Genomic DNA, 25,587 nt, shown 5'->3' with positions numbered 1-25,587 from the left:
TAAGGACACGGATCTTATAGATTTGCCCCCCCCCACTCCAGTATGAATTCATCTTTTTTTTTTTAAGATTTTATTTATTTATTTTTGAGAGAGAGAGAGAAAGAGTGAGCAAAAGAGAGTGCCCGAGCAGGGGGATGGAGAAGCAGGCTCCCCACTAAGCAGGGAGCCCCATGCAGGACTTGATCCCAGGACCCCGGGATCATGACCTGAGCCAAAGGCAGAGGCTTAACAGACTGAGCCACTCAGGTGCCCCCAATATGACTTCATCTTCACTAACAACAACAACTACAGAGACACAGTTTCCAAATAAGGTCGTATTCTGAGGTCCTAGGACCTAATTAGAAGCTGCCCCTTCCCGCAAGTCCTAAGTCTGAGAATTGCTTTCCACGTTAAAAAAGGAGATGAGAAATTGCTGGCAAGCTGTTAAAGATCTATGAACCAGAATCACTTTCCCGCTGTGGGATTCTCTGTTCACTTGCCATGCGGTCCAGGCTACACATCCCACGTTCGGAAATCTACACAATCTGTCTCGAGGAAGATTAGCTACACCCAAGTCCTTACACTGCTAGTCACAGCATCACCATATAGTCCACTCACCCTGAATGCTGCCCTATTTTTTTGTTCCGTGTGTTGCGGTTTCTTTATTTCGTTTTCTCCCCTCTGCCTTTCCAGATAGAGATAATCAGTCCATCCTCATCACGTGAGTAACCTGAGTTTGCACCACGATGACTTGGAAGCCAGAGCCGTCCCTTCCACTCCTCTATCGTACTTCCTTTTAACTCCACAGCGGAGAATCCGGGGCGGGCAAGACCGTGAACACCAAGCGTGTCATCCAGTACTTTGCAACAATTGCGGTCACTGGGGACAAGAAGAAGGAGCAGCAGCCAGGCAAGATGCAGGTGAGGAGCTCCCTGAATCTGGAGTTTTGCTGGAGTAAGGACAAGTAAAGATAGGGTGAGCACCAAGTGTATGTAGGGCTCAGGGCTCAGCAGAATGCTGGGGACAGGGTCTGTCCCACGAGGGCTTGAGGGGCACGGCGGAGGTGGTGCCCCCTCGTGGACATAGGTGGTAGCACCGGCTCCATCTGCAACAGTCCAGGGACTGTGAGCAGCTTCCCCTGGAGAAGGGATGCTTTGAGCAAGGTGCGCAGGGGTGGGGGGGTGGGTTGATTTCTGATTGAAATTCCTAAGTCCCATGCACAGTCCTGCTACTTCGTATTTCTATCATGTTGCCACTGTTCACTTTGGGAACCACTGAGCGGGACAGAAATTTGAAAGCAGCTCTGGAGGCAGAAGGATAAGCAGTTGAGGGGCGGGAGGTGGGGTGGGGCTGGGAGTAAAAATTCTGCTTTCTCTAAGCAGACTTCTTTTTTTTAAGATTTTGTTTATTTATTTGAGAGAGAGAGAGCTCTAGAGAGAGAGAAAGGGCAAGCATGAGTCGGGGCCAGAGGGAGAGGTAGAAGCAGACTTCCTCGCTGAGCAGGGAGCCCACACAGGGCTCAATCCCAGGACCTTGGGATCATGACCTCAGCTGAAGGCAGACGCTTCACTGACCCAGCCACCCATGCGTCCCTGTAAGCCAACTTCTGAGCAAATATTCTCATGATGTATTTCTTGCGACTTAAAAAATTGTTTTGAGAACCACAATTTCTATTGTACAATCCCTTGAGTGACTGTCTTTGTTCAATTCTATTTATACTTCTGAATCCAAATGTCTATATTAGATGGGTCATGATCCATACTCTAATAGAGGTATGTATTCTAAAAATCCATGATTTATAATAGAGCATTATCAGAGAGGAAAGGAGGTCTGAAAAATCAAGAGGAAACCTGGAATCTGGGATGGCCAGAGTCACGTTAATGCTGTGCTGAGACCCTCTCTGGGATGGGACTCTGAAGCCTCCTTGGATGGTGGGCACGAGCCCATGAGTGCCTTCACCCATCCACACTGGCCACCAGGCTGGGCTGGTTAGTGTCTCTCCCTGGGCCCTGCCTAGAGCATCCACACTTTTGAGTCACTATGGGCTCCTTCAGAAGACACTCCAAAGTCCTCCTTTTGCTTTTTCTTGTTTGTTATTAGGGAACTCTGGAAGATCAAATCATCCAGGCCAACCCCCTACTTGAGGCCTTTGGAAATGCTAAGACTGTGAGGAATGACAACTCCTCAAGATTTGTAAGACCCAGTCCAATTTTAACTACCACTGCCCCCCCCAAGAACCAAATCCTCTCCTCAAATGCTGGATTTTTTTTTAAATCCCACATAAACTAGAATATAGCCAGCCTTATTCTACCCTTAAGTGATGCAGATCAACTGAGCCCTGCTGGGATAATAAGATATACTGAAGAATATGTTGGATTATTGTTGGTAATGTGGGGTGAGGAGTGGGAGGGATTTATCTGTCCATTCCTAACTGGGCTCATCACCTCAGAACATCCGGAAGTCACGGTGATTCAAATTCCACAAGTAGAGAGCAATTCCTTTATGCTACACTTGGCCTCACTAAGTGGAAGCATTTTAAAATGCTGAAGTCCATTGAGCAATCTCCATTGGCTTATCAGCCATAGAAACCTGAGTCTGAATTAAGTGAGCAGGTTTGAACTCCTCCAGGTCAGAAGGCATTGGGAGAAGGAGAAACCTGGGGAAAGCAGGAGAGTTCAAAATGTGGGAATATGTTGATGTTGTAGATACTGAAGGATATGTTCCATCCTTCGACATTTGGCTTAAATTTCCCTCATCCAAAGAGGCCTTTACTTCCCCCATGGGCAAATAAACAAACATCCAGCCCTCTACCTAACCTCACTGTACCACGGAATGAGCGACTACCACGACGCAAAGCCCTCACTTATGCCTGTAGTTGCAAGAGGCTGTCAGGACTCCACACTTCTCAGGACCTGGATAATCTCGAGCTTGTGCTTTGTTATTGCTTCTCAAGGATGAAATGGTCCCTGAGGAGAAAGTGAATGCAGCCATCAGAGACTGGGCTATGAGCCCTGACCTTTCTTTCTTTCCCTTGGTCCTCTGTGCATTGCCCATCTGCACATCTGTCTTCCTAGTGCACAACTAAAAAGTCTTCCTTGTAGGCAGTCTGGGTGTGCGTTACCCAACAGACATATGGTGCACATACTTGCACCAAGTTAAGAATTGAGCTAACCTGGCTCCAGCTTAAAACAGAAGATGATATCTTTGGATACCCCCATTGCCACTCTCATTTATTGAGTACTTGGGTCTCTCCTCTTGGCCCTTACCCAGAAGTCACAATCACCCAGGTTAGTCTGTCCACCTTCCACCCACCAAACAAACATTTGCAGGCTAAAACTTCCATCATTTTCCACCAAGCAGCTAGCAATACTGAAGACCAACACTTACAGTTCACTCACACCTTCACTGACCCTTCACAAGCTCTCCCCAAGCTTCATTTGGAAAATAGTGAGAAGATAAGGGAGTGTTGACTACAGTCCAGACTCTGTGGGTGGATGAACAAGGCAAGATTTTTGCCTTCAGATTTGCTCACGGTGTGATAGAAACCAGTCGCTCATAAAATTTCACGTCTTGCCTCCCCTCAAAAGGGGAGAACTCAGACTCTGAATGTGTATCTTGGGAGCCAGAGAGCTTGGCCTGAGTCTGGGAGCTAGGTTTGCCTAATGTAAGCAACAAGGAAAACCAAAGCAAGAAATCTCAGAAGGAACACCCAGACATGGAAGGAAGGAAGGAGAGAGAAAGGAAGAAAGGAAGCAAAAGAAAGAAATAAAGAAAAGGAAGGAGACGGGGAGAGAGGGAAAGAGGGAGGAAGGAAGGAAAGAAGGTAAGTAAGTTGGCAAGATGGTCCAACCAGCCCTATCAAAGGTATCCAGAAGCCTTTGGGAATCCAGGTACCAGACAGCAGGATAAAAACCAAGGGGACTCTCTAGAGTAAGGTGATCCCAAGCAGAAGTTGGAGAGGGCATCTTCCTCCCAAAATTGGAGGAACAGGACCAGATATTTTGGGTAGAACTATCTGAGTCTTGGGTAAGCCAGCATGGGGATTCTGTGGGCCAGACAGCTAAAGAGGAGGGAAGTCCTTACTTCTATCATCATTCCCTCCCTGACCCTACTCTTCCCACCTGTACTGGGAGCACCTGGCAAAAACCAGCCACGGTACCATCTAAATAAAATAACTGTGATGTCTGTCAACCTGCTATTGGACAGGGGAAATTCATTCGGATTCATTTTGGAGCCACAGGAAAGCTGGCATCAGCGGACATTGAAACCTGTGAGTGTCAAGGCCCTATTGGGTACATTGGTATTTGGCCACAGAGACACACCACCCAGGAACCTGAAACCACATTCTTTCTTATTACCCTTAGATCTCTTAGAAAAATCCAGAGTGACATTTCAGTTATCCAGCGAGAGAAGCTACCACATTTTCTACCAAATCTTGTCGAACAAGAAGCCGGAACTCATTGGTAAGTTCTTGGGTGTATTGGTCTCATCCTCCACATCAGTCACGTTGGAAAAACGGAGTGCATCGCACATGCGTGAGACACTAAGGGGACCTTCATGTTTCGCAGACTTGCTCCTCATTTCAACCAATCCCTTTGACTTCCCCTTCGTGAGCCAGGGAGAGGTCACTGTGGCCAGCATTGACGACAGCGAAGAGCTTCTAGCAACTGATGTAAGCACACTCTTCCTTCCTCCCTCCTCTCAGCACAAATTACTGAGTTTGTGAACTGAGAGGCACCCTGGCGGTCTCATCAGAAAGTGGGACCCAGGGATGCTCAGTGATCAGACCTGAGCTCTCAGAGTTCAAGATGTCCAGGAATTAGTCCAGATGGGACCCCTCTCTGCTCACCTCCACCCCAGGAGATGCCATGGGGGGACAGGAAGTTCTCCAAAATATGCCTCCAGTTCCATTCTGTAGCATTTTAGAGTTGGGTTTTGCATGTATAAGGTTTTTTAAAGGTTTTGTTGGAACTTCTCAGGCTACAAAACCATCTGCACAGTTCTTTTAAGAAATTTTTAAAAATACAGCAAAGTGTAAAGCAGGAAAAAACAACCCAGTCTGCAGTAGGAGACGCCCCATGCCGCGTGCTACCTGTCGCCCTCAGGCTCATGCTCAGCTCCCACACGTCCTCAGCGCACCTGTCGGGCCTCCCACCAGTAGCTCTGGGAAGTATTTCCAACATTGATAACTAGAATAATAACAGTAACTAAGTGCACCAAGCACTTACATGGGCTGGGAACTGAGATGAGTGCTTTATTTTGTTTAAGCCCTCCCCCCCACCAAAAAAAACAAAACAAAACAAAACAAAAAACTCTTGTAAAATGCCCCCATTTTACAAAGATGGAAGCTGAGTCTTAGAAGGAAAACACACAATTTGCTTCAAGACAGTTTGTCAAAGACAGAACATTTGAAGCCAGATCTGCCCACCCCAGAACCTGCCTTTTTTTTTTTTTTTAACTAATAGACACCATCTTTGAGCCATTAATCTCCCGAGGAGCTTCTCCTGGGTGATGGTTTATAGCCGAATACAAGGGGGAGTGCTCCCTCCGAGGGTCTGCCTTCCCCAGCAGGCTCCCCAGAAAGTAATGTCTTCACCTGGTTCCTTTCAAAGTGGAGTGAAAGGTCTTTCCTTTTAACTTACAGCAGCCTCTTCCTACGACACATATATGCATCAAATGGGTGGGATATGGAGTCAAGGAGGCCACTGAGGTTCAGAATGTCTCCTCACCCAGGTCAGCTCTTAGCCTGGACCCCACTTCTCCAAAAGGGGGCACCACCCCAACAGTGCCTCATCGTCCAATACCATCCTGCTGACACTGACCTGCCACCTCCCCAGACACGTTCCTTTCATGTCAATCCCTCCTCCAGTGAGCATTGCTTAAGCTGCAAGTCCTGTTACATAATCAATACATGTACCCCAGAGAAGGATTTTCTAGTTGAAATCTTTGTGGTAGAAGATGGGCTGAGTGGCTATAAAACCAAGTCAGCAAATGCCTGTAGGCTCTGCAGTGACCAAGCGCTTACTCCAGACAGACCTTTATCACCTGCTACCTGGGCAAAATGGGCAGGTCACTTAGCCTGTTAGAACTTCAGGTCTCACCTGGGACTTTGGAAAGATCTGCGTACCTCTGAGGTTCTCATAGCGACATAGTGAGATGACCTGTGGATGGTGCCTCACCCCTTGCCTGGCACAGCCCCCCTGCAGAAGTTTGCCCCTTTCTTATTTGAAAAATGATGGTGTTCTCTTCACTGGCCTTCTCTTCCAGTTCTAATAGGCTGGGGCGCTGTATTGTCTCAATTCTGAACAACACCGGAATTCCTGGGTTATAATGCCAGACTCTCAAGGTGTTAGACACTATCTCTCAGACAGGCTCCATGAGAATTCCTTCTCCTGGTATCGCATGATGGTTCCCGGTGGCCTCATTCAGAAAACAGCCCCAAATCTATGTAAAGGATTGAAATCAGTTCTAGTTGGATGAAAAAAAACGGAGTATTCACGGTTTCTTCCCATAATCTCCACCCTCCCACACAAACATGTTAAAGAAATGGCTTTTAATCCCTAAGTTAACAAACCGCCCCGTCATCCACCTCTTTGGGCAAATGCTGTCTCATGGGCTGTACACAAAGGTTGAGGTCTTTCCCAAGGACAACAGAGTCCCTGGGATGACTGTCCTTTTTCTAACTCCTAGAACGCCATTGACATCCTGGGTTTCAGCTCAGAGGAAAAAGTGGGGATCTACAAGCTCACGGGGGCCGTGATGCATTACGGGAACATGAAGTTCAAGCAGAAGCAGCGGGAGGAGCAGGCTGAGCCGGACGGCACCGAAGGTAACCACGTCTGGGCAGAGACTAGCGTCTGACACTGTCCCTGTGTTCATGGGTGGCCGGGGCCCTGTGAGGTGAGCTCTGGGTTCCTCCCGAGAGGTGCTCATTGGAAGTCGCTCAAACGGGATGTGGGGTGTCCAAAGCTCATTGTACTTGCCCTGAGGAAGTCCACTCCCTCCGTCAAGGAATCCTATAGTGGCGGATCCTTGAAAAACAGAAGTCATCATTCTTGTCAATGAATAATCACCTTGTTACCTCTCACCATCGCAGTTCACCTGTTACCTTAAGGTAGACATTGAGGAGAGGATATGGTTCTGTGAACTTCCCTTTCTCTCTGTGCACATAAGCAGAATGCGTTCCTAAGCACCTAGGCCAGGTGAAGGGGTTTCCTCTTCCCGTGACCTTCAGTCCCACTCTGACATCCGTTGAACTTAACCCTGAACCCAGGACTGGTGTACAGATCTCCCCACCCCCTACCCCATGACTCTCACCTGGATGGTGTCCCCATCCCCCTCTGCCTGGTCCTGGGAACAGAGCAGGAGGCAGTGGGAGGGGCTCCTGGCAGCAGGACACACCCACGTGCGCCCTGTTCATCCACATCAACTTTCACACTGTTACAAGGTCTGTAAGGGAAGGACTGGTTCATCTCCAATAATTCTACCTATTGTAACATCGTCACAGTGTGTCTTGAGCCCCCCCCCCCCACCATGATAAGTGGAAACAATAGCCTTGAGAGAAAAACCAGGAAAATATATGGGACTTTATCACTGCCCATAAAGGCTCATCTGATTAGGCTATGGTTGCCCGGGATAATCTCCTTTTATTAATTCCAAGTGGACTGACTAGGGACCTCATCGCAGGAGTAATGAATAGCCCATCCATATTCACCAGTGCCACCCGGACACAAGGGGAGGGTATTATGCAAAGAATGTACACTAGGGGGCGCCAATCCTCAGGGCCATCTTGGAATCCTGCCTGTGTAGGTGGTGCAAGATAAGGGGCAGCAGAGAAACTCTGTTAGAGCAAGAGACCCTTCTGATTGGGGTAATCAGGGGCTTCCTGGAGGAAGAAGGCACCGACATGGACTTTGAAGGATGGGTAGGATTCTCAAAGGTGTTGTGGGGGAGAAGGCAGTCTAAACAGAGGACACATGATGATCAAGGGGGAGGGAGAAGGAATGTGAGGGGCCTGAACAGCAGTGGGGTCCTCTTTGGCTACAGAAGAGGATGTGTAAGAGATGGGGATTAAAAAGCAGTTATTTTGGTATCAGTTGGAGAAGGCCTTGAGTGCCAGGACATATGGTTTAGAATGTATGTGGTAGGAACCAGAAACCATGAACTGTCCGCTTAGCAGGGAAAGTTCATGGGAATTAATCGGTGAGCAGTCAGGCTTCCCCAAAGTGTGGGACCCTGTAGGAGATGCCAGCTATTTTGAAGGGGAAGCGAACAGAATTTCCTGCCTGTCTGACCACAGGCAGGTCAGGGATGAGGAAGAAGGATGTAATCACCCAAGCTTTCAAGTGTAAGTGACTAGAAGAATCCCATCCACCTACGAGGGCAGAGCAGGAAAAAGAGATAGTTTGAGCAAAGAGGAAAGCATACATATGGCCTCTTATTAAACACTTGACAAATATAGTCCTGGATTTTTTTTGGCTTAATTCTCCAGCCAGCAATAAAGTAATGGTCCCATCCAAGAGGAACTACCCCTAGAGGAACAATATTTCTCTATCTTCTTGATGAGCTCAGTGCAGGCAGCCAGATCTGACCCAAAGTCAACCACACTCCCAATGAACTATATGAAATTGCCAATTATCAACTGCTTTTGACCTTCTCCCAACATCTGAAGACTGGGTCAAAGTTCTGTAGCTCTCTCTCAGCTGTAAGCGTGGCATCTTGCAGAAATTTAGGAAGCTGCTTAACACGTATTGTGAACTGTCCAAATGATGCCTCCATTACTCCTATGCCATTTTTTTTTAATTAGCAGACTCCAATATTACTGTGTAACTATAGCTTCTTAAAAATGAAATTTAGGGGCACCTGGGTGGCTCCATCGGCTAAGCGCCCAACTCTTGATTTCAGCTCAGGTCGTGATCTCAGGGTCGGGAGATCAAGCTTCACGTCAGGCTCTGTGCTGACCATGGACCCTGCTTAGAATTCTCTCTCTCCTTCTCCATGTACCCCTCCCCTGCTTTCTCTCTCTCTCTCTCTCCCAAAAAAAGAAAAAAAAGAAATTTAAATATCAACAGGTCAAGATCAACCTTCAAGATTGCATCTAGAAGGCAAACTAAATTTCTAGAAAACCTGTGCCCCGAGACTATGAGATCGAAATTTTCTCAGACAACCCCAGTCCTGGTGCACATAGGCGAACGGAAAAACACCAAAAAGGATTATAGGAAACATTTCTGGGAGGCCCCAGGGTCTGATTGGCCACATCAGCCGCTGCCGTCTTCGTGTGACCACATTGCTCTCTTCCTTCAGTTGCTGACAAAGCTGGGTACCTGATGGGTCTCAACGCTGCAGAAATGCTGAAAGGCCTGTGTTGTCCGAGGGTGAAGGTCGGCAACGAGTATGTCACCAAAGGGCAGAACGTCCAGCAGGTAATGGAGTTGCCCTGAGTTCAGCTGACTCAGTTATTCTGCTATTTTAACCACCATCCCAAAGTTCTTTAAGCTGCAGGTGTCCAAAATCCATATGCAACTGCCTTCAGCATTAAGGGGAATTTCGTTCTTAGGTCCCAGGGGTAGCTTAAGGAATGCGCATGGAAGAGTACCGTTAGGCACCAGGAGGGCCGGAACCAGGAACTGAAGGGTACTCTGGAGCCAGACAGCCCTTCTGCAGCTCCTTCCCTGGGGCTCCATGGATGGTCATTGCTCTCCTTCTCTTCTGTGTCCTCACTAGGCAGACAAGCTCTCTCCACCTTACCTGCCCATGGCCACCCCATAGCTCCCAAGTTCACATCTCTGTAGTTCAGCCTCCCATGGAGACTGAGACCAGTGTCTTTGATCCCAATTCCAAATTCTCAGGAAAAACCCTCTGTGCAACCCAACTTGGATCAGTAGTCCACCTCTGGTTCAGTTACGTGTGGCCAAGTTCTAGAGTCGTGTTAATACCATGGCTGTTAGAAGACTATTTTTGTAAATGGGATAGTTCTCAGAGGGAGGGGAACGTCCTAAGCTGGCAAGTGCTTTAAGGGATGTTTAATATCATGCTGGACTATATGAAACTGCCAATCTCTAACCGCTTTTGACCTTGAAGACCTCATTGGCTTCATGCTTCAACCTTGAGGGTTGAGTGGGTGATCTTTCTTCAAGGTGACCAACTCGGTGGGTGCTCTGGCCAAGGCCGTCTACGAGAAGATGTTCCTGTGGATGGTCACCCGCATCAACCAGCAGCTGGACACCAAGCAGCCCAGGCAGTACTTCATCGGGGTCTTGGACATTGCCGGCTTTGAGATCTTTGACGTGAGTTGCTCGAATAAATGCCTCTTAAGGTCCTTCCGCTTTGTGTCTTCTCTGCGGAGTCCCCACTGGATTTTCCAGATTCACTCCAACACTTGCTCTTTGCAACACCCAGTTCAACAGCCTGGAGCAGCTGTGCATCAACTTCACTAACGAGAAGCTACAACAGTTCTTCAACCACCACATGTTCGTGCTGGAGCAGGAGGAGTACAAGAAGGAGGGCATTGAGTGGACCTTCATCGACTTCGGGATGGACCTGGCTGCCTGCATCGAGCTCATTGAGAAGGTAGAGGAATAGAGTCTGCTCTCCCGGGACTGCCCCTCCTTGGCTGGGGCTGTCATCTCTTTGCTCTCACTCTACCCTACGGGTAGAATGGTGATCCTTGCACTACTCTTGCAGCCTCCGGAGAGCTGAATCCCCTTGCACAGACAAGTGTTTGGAATGCATGCATAATGCAGACACCTAAACAGATACATGGTTGGTTAAGATCCAAGGGCTCAGTTCTCCCAGGAATGTGAACAGGAACCCTTTGTAACTTGTCCATAGACCCTAAGAGGACAGACAAAAGAGCAGTAGAGTTCTTGGCATAATGTTACTATAAAAACAGCCGAGGAGGGGGTGCCTGGGTGGCTCAATTGGTTAAGCCTCTGCCTTCGGCTCAGGTCATGATCTCAGGGTGCTGGGATCGAGCCCCACATTGGGCTTCCTGCTCAGCGGGGAGTCTGCTTCTCCCTCTGCCTGCCGCTCCCCCTGCTCGTGCTCTTGCTCTTTCTCACTCTCTCTCAAATAAATAAATAAATAAAATCTTTTTAAAAAACTAAAAAAAAAAAAAAATTCCGATACCGTTTGGAGCACTGGTGATATTGGAATGAGTTTCTCTTCCTAAGGTGGCTGCTAAGAAATCCGCACATGATTGTTTCAATATCACTCATATTATTTTATGTCTATGTATGTAACTTTCCTTTTTTGGAGGGCTTGGTGGTGGTAACCTGTTGCTAAAAGTGAGCTACATTTATATGCATACAGTTTCGCGCGGTGGTGGTAACCTGTTGCTAAAAGTGAGCTACATTTATATGCATACAGTTTCTTTCCATGTTCTTTTGTTCAACAAGCATCCATTAAGCGCTTACTCCATGTCTAGCTCCGAGCCCCGCGGTGCTCTTAAGCAAGTGGTAACACCAGAAAGGTTGTATTTGACTCCTGCAGACAATGGAGTCATTGAGATGAGATATTAAATGCTGAGTCATGGTCTGTCATCCTACTTTCAGCCCATGGGCATCTTCTCCATCCTAGAAGAGGAGTGCATGTTCCCCAAGGCCACAGACACCTCCTTCAAGAACAAGTTGTATGACCAGCACCTGGGGAAGTCCAACAACTTCCAGAAGCCCAAGCCTGCCAAAGGCAAGGCCGAGGCCCACTTTTCTCTGGTCCACTACGCCGGCACCGTGGACTACAACATCGCCGGCTGGCTGGACAAGAACAAGGACCCCCTGAACGAGACCGTGGTCGGGCTGTACCAGAAGTCTTCCCTAAAGCTGCTGTCCTTCCTTTTTTCCAACTACGCTGGTGCAGAAACAGGTGAAATTCCCCACCCCACCCCCACTATGTGCAAAGCTCTGCATCATTACTTATGACCCAGCGCTGCTTCTTGAAGAACGAGTATTCCGCTGTGATCGTCAGACGGAGCTGGATTTGTCTGTCTCTGATTATCCAATTTTCTTTCTCTTATGCTTCCTCTCCCTTAAGAGGAAGTCCCTGGACTCCCAGGGGACAAAAGAGACAGTATCACATTTTTAAATAGCTTTTAAAGATTGACATGGGGTGGCTGGCTGGCCTATTCTGGTCATTTCAGGTAAATGGAACCACTTTGCACCTGGCTTTCTTTTGTGTTGCAGAATGTTCCCAGGATTTGTCTGTGTTGGGACACACTTCTTTTATAGATGTGTAATATTCCTGGGCGTGGAAAACACACATTTTGTCTTTCCACTGGGGAGTTGATGGATATCTGGCTACTGATGATCCGTGCTGCTATGAACATTTGTATACAAGTTTCTGTGCTGGCTTATAGTGTCAATTCTCTTGTATATATCCATAGGTCAATTCTCTTGTATATATCCACAGGCCCTAAACCACTGAGTCTTATGGTAACTCTGTATCCAGTTTCTCCAGGGACTTCCAGACTGTTTTCCAAAATGGTTGCACAAGCCAGTATCACTTGCTAAGTTTATTCACATTGTATTTTTAAAAATAATCACCAAAGAACAGTTTTAAGATGATGGACTGTCTTAAATGCATCAATTTAAAAAATTAATGTTCTCAGTGTGAAAATATAGACAACGTACTCATTCGTCCTATAATTAGATTATTTTAAAAACAAACTAGAAGGGGCGTCCTGGGTGGAGCAGTGGGTTAAGCGTCAGTGGGTTTGTGTGCAGGTCATGACCTTGGGGTCCTGGGATCGAGTCCCATGTCAGATTTTGTGCTCAGTGCAGAGTCTCCTTGGGATTCTCTCTCTTCTTCTCCCTCTGTCCCTTCCCCAGATCTCTCTCTCAAATAAATAAATAAATCTTAAAAAATAAAACAGAACAAAAACTCTTCAGTTCTGTGACATCAAAAGAAAACTAAAAGTCCCATTTCGGGGTTTGAAGGACGTGGCCAGCACTAAAAAAAAAAGAATCCTAGTGCACTATTGGTGGGAATGTAAGTTGGTGCAGCCAACTGTGGAAAACAGTATGGAGGATCCTCAAAAAATTAAAATTTAAATTACCATATGATCTAGCAATCCATATCTGAAGGAAGCAAAATCACCATCCTTAAGAGATTATCTACACCCCCATGTTCATTGGAGCATTATTTACAATAGCCAAGACATGAAAACAACCTAAGTGTCCATCAACAGATGAATCGATAAAGAAAACACGGTGTACTTTTCAGCCATTAAAGAGAGAGAGAGAGAAAATCTTGGGTTTGTGACAACATGGATAGACCTTGAGAACCTAATGCTAAGGGAAATGAGCCAGACGGAGAAAGACAAATCCTGTACCATCTCACTTATATGCGGAATCTAAAAAAACCCTATCTCTCATGGAAACAGAGATCGGACTTTATGGTTGCCAGAAGCAAGGGGTGAGGGGTGGGGGAATTGGATGAAAGTGTCAAAAGATACCAACTTCCAGTTATAAGATAAATAGGTTCTGGGATGTAATGTACGGCAATTGCGTATTTAAAAGTTGCCAAGAGAGTAGATCTTAAAAGTTCTCATCACAAGGAAAGTAATCCTAACCAGGTATGGGTAACAACGTGACTATTTCAAAATATAGACATGTATCAAACATGAAAGATATGCAATGTTATTTCTATGTCAATAATATCTCCGTAACCCTGGGGAGCAGGGGGAGGGCTCAGGGTTGAATCTGAACCACCCTCCGTGTCTGTCTCCAGGTGACTCCGGGGGAAGCAAGAAGGGTGGGAAGAAGAAAGGCTCCTCTTTCCAGACCGTGTCAGCGGTGTTCAGGGTTTGTGTTTTGGCAACTTCTGCATTTGGTTGTTCTTGTGCTCCATGAAACGGCGTTTGCTGACGTTAATGTGCTCGTTCTGATTTGCGTCCCAGGAAAATCTGAACAAACTGATGACCAATTTAAGGAGCACTCACCCTCACTTTGTGCGATGCCTGATTCCCAATGAGACCAAGACTCCCGGTGAGTGAGAATCCATCAGAACAGGGCTCCCCAAAACATGTGCAAACTTCTGCGTGCGTTCATGCGGGTTTCCCTGAGCTGAGGGTTGTGGGGTTTACCTCCTCTCAGTGTCATTTGTGAGGTGACACGGCCAGATTTAGCAAATACGAATACAGATGCTCCGTTAAGTTCGAATTTCAGATAAACAATGAAACATGTCTTCGCATAGGTATGACCCATGCAGTGTCTGGGATACACTTAACACTAAACAATGATTTCCCGTATCTGAAATTCAAGTTCACCTTGGCGTCCTGTGTTTTATCCGGCACCCCTACTCTGAAGTCCGTATCCCTCATAGTCAAGTACGTAGAGAGGCATATCAGATCTGTGACTTTCCTGGGGTTTTCCAAGAGCTCTGTGACTCCTTTCCCCCAAAGAACACCACTGCATGTGAGTAGTCCGCAGTTAAAACACCTGTTTCCCGAGCGTAGACAGTATGCAATTACTCTCCACCTGTTACTGCCCACGGGGCCCTTAGCTGCATACTTTAGCTTTCTGGGCTATAAGACGAGGATTAAAGTGACATTTCGTGCATGCATTCACTTACTTAGCTATTCATTTATTTATTTAATGAGTGTGTGTAAATTCTGTAAATATTAATTCACTCAACCTGCCTGACGGGGTTGTCGTGAGGATTGCTTGAATGAGTGCGTGTCAAGCACTTCGAGCCGGGCCACGTGCCCGGTGAACACTCAGTGTGTCTGGCTGTCAGTGATAATCCCAACAGTTGTTATTAGTATAATTACAAGAGGAAGAATTATGATAATAATGTTATGTATGATAATGCATATGAGAAATGATGACATCGTGGGAAACGAGTTTATTTGTTAATTAAATAAAAATTAATTTATATTTCATTTCATTTTTATTCATATTTATTTTATTATATTTATATTTATTTTTATTATAGTATTTTATTTTAATTATTTGTCTTATTTATTTTTATTTATATTATTTATTAATAGCAAATATTAATTTATTACTACATTGATAATTAACTGCTTATATTGTTACAGTATAAGTACATTATTAATACTTATTATAGTTATTATTATTATTATTATTATTACGGAAAACCAGGCATTTTAAGTCTCCAAATGACCACGGCTACTCTTCCGTGGAAGTCCAGGTCAAAGGCAAAAGCCAGCAGAAAACGCGCTGTTAGGACCCACATTGCCTCTGCAGGCTGCAGCCCTCCCAGTGCACCCAGCACAGCCCACTTCTCCTCCAGGGTTGGAACGGAGCTGTTTCATCAGATGAAATTGTTGGCTTGTGTGCAGCTGTCTTGTCACAAAAGCGGATTTCCATTACTGTTTTTGAGCCCATGTCAGCACAAATCAAAGGTGGGGTCCATGAAGCACTTCCCTGCAGGTGTCAGATGACAGGGATGGATGGCCCCTCGCTGGGGAAACCTGTGCCTCTAGGGGCCCCCAGGGGTTTGGGCAATGCACCGCCTGCCTTTTTCTCTTGGAAGGAGAATTGTGACGACATCACCATCCCTTCCTCTCCATTTTGCTTCTCCTCCGTCCTGGCCCCGCTCTGTTTTCTTTCTCATTTCCGAGAATAGATTGACCGTAGTATAGGAGCGTGGGCGAGGCTTTGGAAAGGACCTAGTGGGGCTTCTTCCTTTTCTAGAATAGAGTGTAGAGGCGGAGGAGATTGAAGTGCCTGCCCCAGGGCGTCCGGAGCTGGGGCTGGACCAAACCTCGGGCAAGCTCTGGGCAATGGTGGATGGTGGCTGCTCGCACAAGGGGAGCAAGGGGACAACGTGGGAAGGAATGGACCAGCAGGCTGAGGAGGTCAGGAGGGGCTACTTTGGATCATCTCAGTGGGCCCCAGGCTGTGGGGGCTGCCATGGTTGTCTGGTGCCTGGCCTGAGCCTGGCAGCCCAATGAGGCAATGGTTGAGGGACCGTGGCTTTGGGTCTTAGCTTGTTGGAAGTGAGATGTGTGCTCCCGGGGGACCAGTCTGACATCCTAGGAACTGGCTCTTGGTGGCCGGGGTCAGGGGCAGTCTCTCAGGGTCTGCAAGTCCCCAAGGTGCCAAACATCATAAAATGCAATTTTTGCATTTGCAATATTTGCAATTTTTTTCATTTGAAGACACACAATTCACACAACTGCCCAAGAAACTGAGCTGGCAGGAGGAAGGAGTTTGTTGGAGGTGCTGAATGAGGGATAACTTGAGAAAGGGAAGGCAAGGCAGTAGCTCGGGGGGCTCTTTAGAAGTTTTGCAAGTGATTCAGAGGGCAGAGAAGGCCGTTCTTGATGGACCTTCCAGACACTGTCTCCGCCTGGGTTGGAGGGACACCCTGAGAGAAGTCAACCCAGTTCTGAGCCTGCAGCGACAGCAGGGGCCCTGGGGAAGGAGGGAGCCCAGTCTGAGCCCTGAGACTACCGGGCAGGGCCCTCACCTCTCCAGGAAATGGGGGCACACAACTAGCAAATACCACAGCTGGCATCGGAACCCCCTCAAAATTCTCATCCGAGAAATCCAAGCTGGACTTGGTGATCCATCAGGTTTGCTCTCAGGAGACATCCTCTGCATGTCTGACATCTCTCCCCTGTCTTAACTACTCCTCCCTTGAGACTGAATCACGGGCCCGTAGAACCTTCAGGAATGATGGAAATGTTCCACGTCCGTGCCGTCCAGTACAGCAGCCACTGGCTACATGGCACACCTGGTGCAGTTAAGAATATGAACTTTTCATCTTAATGAATTTAAATTTTAATAACCACATGTGGCCAGAAAGTACTGTACCTAACAGCACAGTCCAGCAGCAGAGCCTTGAAAATAGCGTGAGTAGTCATCTCTCCTCCCAGCCACGGGGGAAACTTGTGAGCCTTCTAGAAGCTTCCAGAAGGCTCGTCAGAGACAGCTTCAGCCTCCCTCTCCCCAGCAACCTAGGGAATGCACAAGGAAAGCCATTATGCAGCCATAAGAAGGCTCCTAACCATGCACACAGCCCCAGTACAGGATTTTCTCAGTCCTCGTTTGTGCGTGACCCAAGAGTGTTCCTGATAAGGGCTTGTTTCTCTGGGTCCCCTTCTTCCTCCCAATGTTGGTGTCCCCTCTTCCTTCCCAGACCTCATGCTCAGCGGTCAGCAGAGGACCCCCCCGCGTTCAACCCTTTGCATCCTCTGAAGCACAGCTGTCCTTTGCTCTGTTTCTCTGCTCCCACTACAGGCACAGCCTGCAGACGCTACAGCCTTGACCTTGAGTAGAGAAGGGCACAGCATGTTATCTAATGGGAAGTCCAGAGGGCAACCCATACTCATTCTAGCCTAGCTGGACTCGAGGGTCATCAACAGGGTGAAGATCCATATTTTGGTTTTTGGCCCATAGGAATGGGATACTCGCGTGTCCTCAGGGGCTGGGATTATCTCCTACTGTGAGACTATGTCCATCCCATCATTCTTAGAGTTGGTGTTAACACTTTCCGCTCAAGTCTGGGTGTGTTGGCATGTCTCATGGTGGCCAGACTGTCAAAGACAAGGAAAAAGCCCCTGACATACCCCGGGGCGTGACGGACAACCACTTCTCTCCCCAGGCGTGATGGACCACTACTTGGTCATGCACCAGCTACGCTGCAATGGGGTCCTCGAGGGCATCCGGATTTGCAGGAAAGGATTCCCCAGCCGGATCCTCTATGCAGACTTCAAACAGCGGTAGGTCACCTGGCTTTGCATCTCTCTCTCTCTCTCTTTTTTAAGATCTTATTTATTTATTTGAGAGAGAAAGAGAGCATGAGAAGAGGGAGTAGCAGAGGGAGAGGGAGAAGCCGACTCTCCCGCTGAGCAGGGAGCCCCACACGGGGCTCGATCCTGGGACCCCAAGATGATGACCTGAGCTGAAGGCAGATGCTTAATCCACTGAGCCACTCAGGCGTCCCCATATCTCTTTCCTTCTGAGGGCTCCTTGGGCTGAGTGGTTGCTGAGTTCACAGCTTCCCAGGGTTTCCGTGGGCGTTCTTTTTAGCTGGGAGCGGGGGGGATGACCTATGCCCAAAGTGAGGGCCAGGCCAGCCCAAACTGGTCCCAGCATCAGCCCCAACCTTCCACCTCAACTGGGCCTTCAAAGCAGAGCTTCTCACCTTCTAGACTAGATAATCCTTTCTTATGGGGGTTGTAGTGTGTGTTGTAGGATTTTAGCAAGATCCCCAGTCTCTACCTACGGTGTCAGGAGCTAACCACACCCCATCCACTGGGACAATAAAAAATGTCACCAGACAGGGGCACCTGGGTGGCTCAGTGGGTTAAAGCCTCTGCCTTTGGCTCAGGTCATGATCCCAGGGTCCTGGGCTCGAGCCCCACATCGGGCTCTCTGCTAGGCAGGAAGCCTGCTTGCCTCTCTCTCTCTCTCTCTGCCTGCTTCTCTGCCTACTTGTGATCTCTCTCTGTCAAATAAATAAATAAAATCTTTAAAAAAAATGTCACCAGACATTGTCAGATATCCCCCCGGCAGGGGGGGAGAAGTGCACGTGGGGGGGTTCAGTTGTCCCCAGTTGAGTCCCACTGCTCCAGACCAGCTCTCTCCTCCCAACTGCTATCTGGGCCCACAACTCCAGGCCTTGTCTGGAGTAGAGGAGAGGCGAGGACCTTCCAGGAGTAGGGGGACCACAGGTCTGTGTCACAGATGATTTCAAGGTTCTTTTATGCAGATAACTGCTTCCTCTGAAAACAAAACTCCAACTGTGTACCCCTCCTCCCAGACTAGCTGTACGATAGTCCATGTCCTCCTAATGCTGGAGCAGGAGAAGATTCTAGAAGGCCTGGTCTTAGGTATAGGGCAGGCCTTGTCTTAGCTATGGGGCCTTTCTCGGGGATTGAATCCATTCAGAAAATGTCGTCCCTCGACGGAAACCACCTTCTAAGCTAGCACTGGCAAGCCAATGCAGAGGGGCCCAAGTAGATGTTAGGCCTGACCCGGCTTCCGAAGCCAGATTGGAGGGAGGGTAAGGTGTTTTCTCAGCTTCCTATGTGCTCGGCCAACGGATAGCAGACTCTTGCCCCTAAAACCCTGGGTGGCGCTCCAGAGTCCACGTGTCCTCAGTGGAGGACATGGTCTTTCTGGACATGGGTCATCCCAGAATGAGTTGGGCCCTGGCAGGGGTGAGGCCCCGGAGCAGAAAAGAGCAGGGTACAGCCCTCAGGAAATTACACGGAGGGATCACCCTCCCAGCTCTGTGGGCCAGACCCCCTTCTCCCCCGAGACGCCCTTCCCCCCAACTCCGCAGCACCCAGCTGCTAGCAGGTGGCTGACCAACCACGCTCCCCACCCCCCACTGCCCCGCAGATACCGGATCCTTAATGCCAGCGCCATCCCCGAAGGACAATTTATTGACAGCAAAAATGCTTCTGAGAAGCTTCTGAGCTCCATCAATGTGGACCGGGAACAGTATCGGTTTGGGCACACCAAGGTGAGAACATGCGGAGCTGGGACACCTGCCCCCTCCACCCTGCATCACCCATGGCCCCCGGGCTGCTTGTCAGCTGGTGGGAGGAAAGGACCGCTCTCCCCGTACAGCCAAGCTGACCGCCCCATTGCGCAGGAGCCCACGCAGAAGGAGCCTGAGTCTGGGGACCAAGAATCCTGTCCCCGTGTTGGTTTTTAAGTGTCTAGAGGTTTAATTGGAAGCCAGACCCCACCCCCATCGCAGCATTGGAAGAAAGCAATAGAAATTTCTAGGGTCCTAAGAGAGCAGAGCAAAGGCTCTTTTACGTGGGATGAGAAAGCCAAGGAGAAAGAACACAGCAAGGATTCCAGAACAGTGAGAACTTGGAGGGAATGATAGTAACAGACAGAAATGCCCACCATTTATTGAGCACACGGAGATCTGGCCCTGTGACTCGCCCTCTGTGCACCTGGCATTCAGTCCTCCCCATAACCTGAGGGACATAAGGCTAGTCCTGACCTCATGGGGTTACAGGGAGGGCAAGGGAAATAAAGGCTCCCAGAGGGCAAGAAACGTGCTCAAGGTCACAAGGACAGTGAGGGACAGAGGCCAGCTTCAAATCCTGGCCTGACCGCAGAACTCTCCCTCCTGGAAAGGGTCAGACTGGGGCTCACAGCCCCCTGAAGGGGGCCTTGCTTACTCGGAATGTCAGCTGGAGTGGGCCATGGGTAGGTGGCCCTGAGGAACTGTCTGCGAGTTTCTCCCAATCTGGGCGCAGTGGAGCTCGGAGGGTACTTTCTGGGCTCATCCTTGCCTCTTGTGTGGGAGCTCTGTCTGAACTGGGCCATGGGGGTTGGAGGGGCCAGGAACGTCCTATGGAATGAGCTCAGGAAAGGCCACTGTGGGGCCCAGTGGACGGCCCGTCCCAGGCCACAGCTCTGAAGGCTGAGGGCTGGGCTGGGCAGAAACCGGCTCCCAGGAGGACCCCGGGTTGCACAGCAGCTGGAACACGGCCGGGCTTGTCTCTCCTCTGACGCAGGTGTTTTTCAAAGCTGGGCTTCTCGGACTCCTGGAGGAGATGAGGGATGAGAAGCTTGTGACCCTGATGACACGCACACAGGCCGTGTGCCGGGGATACCTGATGCGGGTGGAGTTCAAGAAGATGGTGGAGAGGAGGTGAGGTGGACCCTCGCCCCTCCTTATCCTGCCCTCCCTACTTCACAGCTGCTAGTTGCTTCCCGGTTTTAGTCTTGGGGCATCGATGTCCTTGCTCATTCATTTACCCCAGCACCTGCTGAGCAGCCTATCCGTGCTTGGGGACCCTGCATGGTGCTGAGCATACAGAGAGGAACCCTGCCCTCCAAGAACTCAGGGGAGGTACCCAACACAAGTTCCCTTCTTCCTCGTTCATGAGGCCAGAGCCAGGCGTCCGCTGGGAAGCCATGGCAGGTGCCTATGGGGAGCAGTGAGAGGACCAGGTTTGTAGATGACAAGGGCCTGAACTAGGACATAGGAGTCCAGGGACACTGAAGAGTCTTACTCCTTCAGTAATTCACCAGCAACCCTCATGGCTGGTAACATGCGGGAATTTCAGGGAGAGGGGAATTGTGGGGGAGGCCCCTTCGCCCCAATTCCCCGATGCCTATATGGCTCTGACATTGGCATTGCCACATGGGCCACCATCATGCATTAGTCGAGAACAGCTTGTGGGCATCTAGCTGGGTGAGATGAATGGAAGCCAGCACAGAAACAGGGAGGAGAAGGGCCCTGGGCAGGAGTCGGTTTATGGGAAAGGGAAGCAAGTTTTGAGGCACACGTGAGCTCTGGAGAATACAGAGCGGGAGATAAGGCAGTTGTCTCTAGGACATTGGCGGTGGTCAAAATCAGGAAAAACGGCGAATTCTGGGAGAGCAAGTGTTGGGGAGACGGTCCCGGGCATACCCGCCCAGGTAAGCAGGAAGAGGGAGCCCACGCGGCAGAGCACACCATGAGACAGGAATCATGAAATCAAAGGCAAGGGGGTCCTTCAAAACGGGGAGAGTCAGCCGTTCAAATGTGGGAGACGGGCGCCTGGGGGGCTCAGTCTGTTGGCATCTGCCTTCAGCTCTGGTCGTGATCCCAGGGTCCTGGGATCCAGTCCCGTGTAGGATTTCTGCTCAGGGGGAGTCTGCCTCTCCCCCTGCCACTGAGCCTGCTCGTGCTCTGTCGCTCTCCCTCTGTGTCAAATACGTAAATAAAATGCGGGAGACAGACTCAGGCCAGTAGGGAGGAAGATGCTCCCAGCATTGGTGATCGGGATCTTAGGCACTGCGTTCCAGTACGGTGGTGGGGGTGGAGTCTGATGGGGGGCGGGGTCCACAAATGGTCCCGTGCCCTCTGTCACCTCCACTTCTGTGCATGCCGCTGCCTCTGTCCCTCATCTGCAGAGCGAGCCCCAGGGCCCACGGAGCCGCAGAGCTCGGCTGCCCCTGCAGCGGGGAAGGGCGAAGGGCCTGGGCCCCAGGGCGGGAGGGGCGGACAGGAGTCCTTGCTGGGGTTCATTAACGCGGTCCGATGGGGCGTGCAGGGACTCCATCTTCTGCATCCAGTACAACATCCGCGCCTTCGTGAACGTCAAGCACTGGCCCTGGATGAACCTGTTCTTCAAGATCAAGCCGCTCCTCAAGAGCGCGGAGGCCGAGCGAGAGATGGCCACCATGAAGGAAGACTTCGAGAGGGCCAAGGAGGAGCTGGCCAGATCGGAGGCTCGCCGGAAGGAGCTGGAGGAGAAGATGGTGTCCCTGCTGCAGGAAAAAAATGACCTCCAGCTGCAGGTCCAGTCTGTAAGTACCTGCCCGGTGAGAATAGAAACCAGGAGCAACACGGAGGCCCCACCAGGTGCGTGGATGTAAGGGCCAGTGGTGCCACCTCGTGGGCGTACGGAGCATTGCAGGAGGGCGAGGGCCCGGCTTCGCCGTCGCGGAGGTTCTTGGGAGCATATCTGCAAAGCGAATTTCTTTGCACCCTCACTTCTGAATTCCACAGCGGAGTGAGACCTATTTTGTTGTGGGTATGAGGGGACTGGGTCTGTCCTCATGATTAAAACCTGTCAGGCATGCCCCAGGTCTTAAAAAAAAAAAAATCATGTAAATAAGCATTAAAGTAAATCACTAAAACAATTCAAAGGAGGGACCATTTTATACATACGTATATAAGTTTCGGTAATATCGGTAATATGATTATACTAAAAATGCTTTGCAGTTTTTAATCAAGGAAATAGGGGAAAGGCAGCTGCTTCCAGCATGTCACACTCTGGCAGCATCATTGTATCAATTCACAAATTAAGGTGTTTATCATTTGCCTTTTTTTAATAAACTCCCAAATGCCATGCATACAAAGCATTTTCTCCTCTCCTTTTCACTTACCCGGTCAGTACAGTGCGGTCACTTGGAGCACTTTCCCAAGGCGAGTGGGCAAGGGGATAGCTGGGTTTCTATCCCAGACCCTCCACTTGATAGCTGTGTGGCCTCGGGCAAGTTACTTAGCCTTTCTGCGCCTCCATTTTCTCATCTGTAAAATGGGCCCAGTAACAGCACACACGTCGTGAGGTTGTCGAGAGAATCAGATGGGCCCATGCGGGTGAAATGCTGAGCACGTAGTACGTATTCAGTTAACACTGATGCTTATTCTTATCCATAATCTCGAAGTGGGGGTCCAGTTTTTACAACACTCTCGTACAAGAAGATGTAGCCTGATTGGGTTTAAGAGTAGAATCAGCTCGGGGCGCCTGGGTGGCTCAGTGGGTTAAGCCTCTGCCTTCGGCTCAGGTCATGGTCCCAGGGTCCTGGGATTGAGCCCTGCATCGGGCTCTCTGCTCAGTGGGGAGCCTGCTTCCCTCTCTCTCTATCTCTGCCTGCCTCTCTGCCTGTCTCTCTGTCAAATAAATAAATCTTAAGAAAATAAAAGAGTAGAATCCCCTCATCTTCGCCTGTCCGAGAGACTCATTACAGAGCCTTCTGGGACATCTACGAGCTTAATCCCTTTCTTCCTATTTTGAACTTTCTGTTCTGTGGCTCAAGGAGGCAGGACTCCCAGGACAGACACCACGTTTTCCATTGGAAGTTAAAAGGTGGTAATGTTTTGAAGTTAGCTTGTGGTAACATTGGGTAGAGGAGTCATTTTTCGACGGGTGGTGAGAGGAAGTGAAACGGCAGGCTGGCCGAATTTGGGCAAATGGGCAAAAGCTTCGTGAACTGTATGGACTCCGTTGTTTGGAATTATTTCAGGTGAATTTCTATTAAGTGGATGTCCTTGGTGGTTAAAAAAAGGTATACGGATAATATACAAGTGGTGTGTGTGTGTGTGTGTGCGTGTGTGTGCACACGTGTGTGCATGTGTGTGCACACGTGAATGTGCACGTGTGTTTGCACGAGTCTGTACCTGTACACATGTGTGCACAAGTGTGTGGGCGTGTGTACATGAGTGTATGTGCACATGCCTGTGTGTGTGTGCATATGAGTGTGTGTTCGTGTGACCCATTCCTCACCTCAGGTAGAGATAGTGGGCTTCTGGAGGGCAGAGCACGTCCGGAGTAGGGTTTGCTGAGAGTCTGACCGAAACACACCCCTCTGGTTCTTCCAGGAAACAGAAAACCTGATTGATGCGGAGGAGCGCTGTGAGGGGCTCATCAAAAGCAAGATCCAACTGGAAGCCAAAGTCAAGGAGCTGAACGAGAGGCTGGAGGAGGAAGAGGAGGTGAACTCCGACCTTGTGGCAAAGAAGAGGAACCTGGAGGATAAATGCTCGTCTCTCAAAAGGGATATCGACGACCTTGAGCTGACCCTAACGAAAGTGGAAAAGGAGAAGCACGCCACTGAGAACAAGGTGGGAAACCAGGGAGTCCCCCACGCCCCCGGCTTCTGGAACCATCCTTACTTCCTCTTAGGAGCAGACGTTGCCTGAAGTCGGAGGCAGGAGCCAGCAGGCGGGCAGTGAGGTCCCACCAAGTCCCGTCCTTCTCCGCCTTGGTCTCTCTACCCCGCAGGCTCTTCTCAACCCTCTTCCTGCCTCGCTGGTTGGACCCCAAACTTCCAGCCCCCAGCCCATCCTGCACAAAGCAAGGGATCCTCGACGAGGGTGGTGTCCTATTCATTCTTGTTTGCACTTGGCTCAGGAAGAGCAAAAAAAAGCCTCCAGGGGCCAGGTAGATGATGAGGGATGCAGGTGATGAAGGGGGCAGGAAGCTGGGCCCCACCCCCACCCCCCGCCAGGGACATGGGCAAACAGGGACCCTCATGTGTTGCTGGCAGCTTATAGACTGACGCAGCCTTCGGGAAAGCACTGGAAATACTCGGTCACATTAAGGATCCTTACACTTTGCAGAAATGCATGAAAATCACAGCCCTTGAGTCACATAATAATGGTTGCTAATGAGTTAGAGCAAGGGATCGGGTTGACCTGGTGGGAGGTGACCCAGAGTGAGTGTGGGATCCACACCTGGGAGGGGTGGAAAGGGACATTAGGGAGGCGTGGAGACTTGCCAGGAGTTGAGCCCCTGCTGCATCCAAGGCAGCAACACTGAACCAGCGGCTCCGGGTGCGAATGAGAATCTTCAACGCTTTAGGTTTTCCAGGAGCAGCTGGGAGTCCAGATTTTGTGTGACATTACACTGCCTTTTTCAATATTGATAATTTATGCAGAAGCTATACAGAAAACACGTCCCCCGCCAGATTCAGCCCGTGGGGTGGGAGTTTAAGAACCTCTGATCTGGAAGAGAGGCTTACGTAGAGCAAAGTTCGATTTAATGCCTTAAAGCTTTCTGTGTGGCACCCCCCGCCCCGGCTTCCTGAGGGCCCAGGTTCCCATTCTGGACCATTCTTGCATAGCATGTTGTATCTTTCCTTACTCTTCCCGCCTTTTTCTAAACCCCCAACCTGGGAAACAGACTCCTGTGGATATATGATGATAGAGAGAGACTGATGGGTTGCCCTTCCAAAGCCTCCTATGTGCATTTCAGAGCCCTCCCTTGTAGGACATAAACTCGTGTCTGAAGGAATGATGCTAACTGGCTCTGCGGCCAGCCAGCCAAGAAGCGTAGGGCTGGGAGGCTGCCAGTTTCAGGATAATGTAACCCACACAGTGACCGCCTCCCAGGGAGGTAGGGACGCGGTAGCCAAAAAGGCAAAAAAAAAAAAAAAAAAAAAAAAAAAAAAA

The 25,587-nt window shown here is 49.5% G+C and overlaps 1 protein-coding gene across 1 annotated transcript in view; it reads left to right on the top strand.

Moving 5' to 3' along the window:
• MYH13 (myosin heavy chain 13) overlaps nucleotides 1–25,587 on the top strand; it is a 47,413-nt gene that overhangs the window by 3,653 nt on the left and 18,173 nt on the right. Inside the window, exons 4-22 of the mRNA XM_032839808.1 lie at nucleotides 673–700; nucleotides 788–899; nucleotides 2,080–2,172; nucleotides 4,186–4,249; nucleotides 4,344–4,442; nucleotides 4,548–4,651; nucleotides 6,670–6,808; nucleotides 9,283–9,401; nucleotides 10,116–10,265; nucleotides 10,378–10,548; nucleotides 11,532–11,841; nucleotides 13,381–13,389; nucleotides 13,705–13,778; nucleotides 13,874–13,961; nucleotides 17,551–17,668; nucleotides 19,296–19,419; nucleotides 20,435–20,571; nucleotides 21,962–22,217; nucleotides 24,016–24,258. Of these exons, the coding sequence (XP_032695699.1) occupies nucleotides 673–700; nucleotides 788–899; nucleotides 2,080–2,172; nucleotides 4,186–4,249; nucleotides 4,344–4,442; nucleotides 4,548–4,651; nucleotides 6,670–6,808; nucleotides 9,283–9,401; nucleotides 10,116–10,265; nucleotides 10,378–10,548; nucleotides 11,532–11,841; nucleotides 13,381–13,389; nucleotides 13,705–13,778; nucleotides 13,874–13,961; nucleotides 17,551–17,668; nucleotides 19,296–19,419; nucleotides 20,435–20,571; nucleotides 21,962–22,217; nucleotides 24,016–24,258 (2,438 nt within the window). The remainder of the gene's footprint in view (nucleotides 1–672; nucleotides 701–787; nucleotides 900–2,079; nucleotides 2,173–4,185; nucleotides 4,250–4,343; nucleotides 4,443–4,547; nucleotides 4,652–6,669; nucleotides 6,809–9,282; nucleotides 9,402–10,115; nucleotides 10,266–10,377; nucleotides 10,549–11,531; nucleotides 11,842–13,380; nucleotides 13,390–13,704; nucleotides 13,779–13,873; nucleotides 13,962–17,550; nucleotides 17,669–19,295; nucleotides 19,420–20,434; nucleotides 20,572–21,961; nucleotides 22,218–24,015; nucleotides 24,259–25,587) is intronic.

The sequence above is a fragment of the Lontra canadensis genome, unplaced genomic scaffold (assembly GCF_010015895.1).
Source record: "Lontra canadensis isolate GAN:19392208 unplaced genomic scaffold, GSC_riverotter_1.0 scaffold110, whole genome shotgun sequence".
NCBI classification, from domain to species: Eukaryota; Metazoa; Chordata; class Mammalia; order Carnivora; family Mustelidae; genus Lontra; species Lontra canadensis.
The sequence above is the reverse complement of the archived record's forward strand: the minus strand, read 5'-3'. Positions and strand labels throughout refer to the sequence as shown.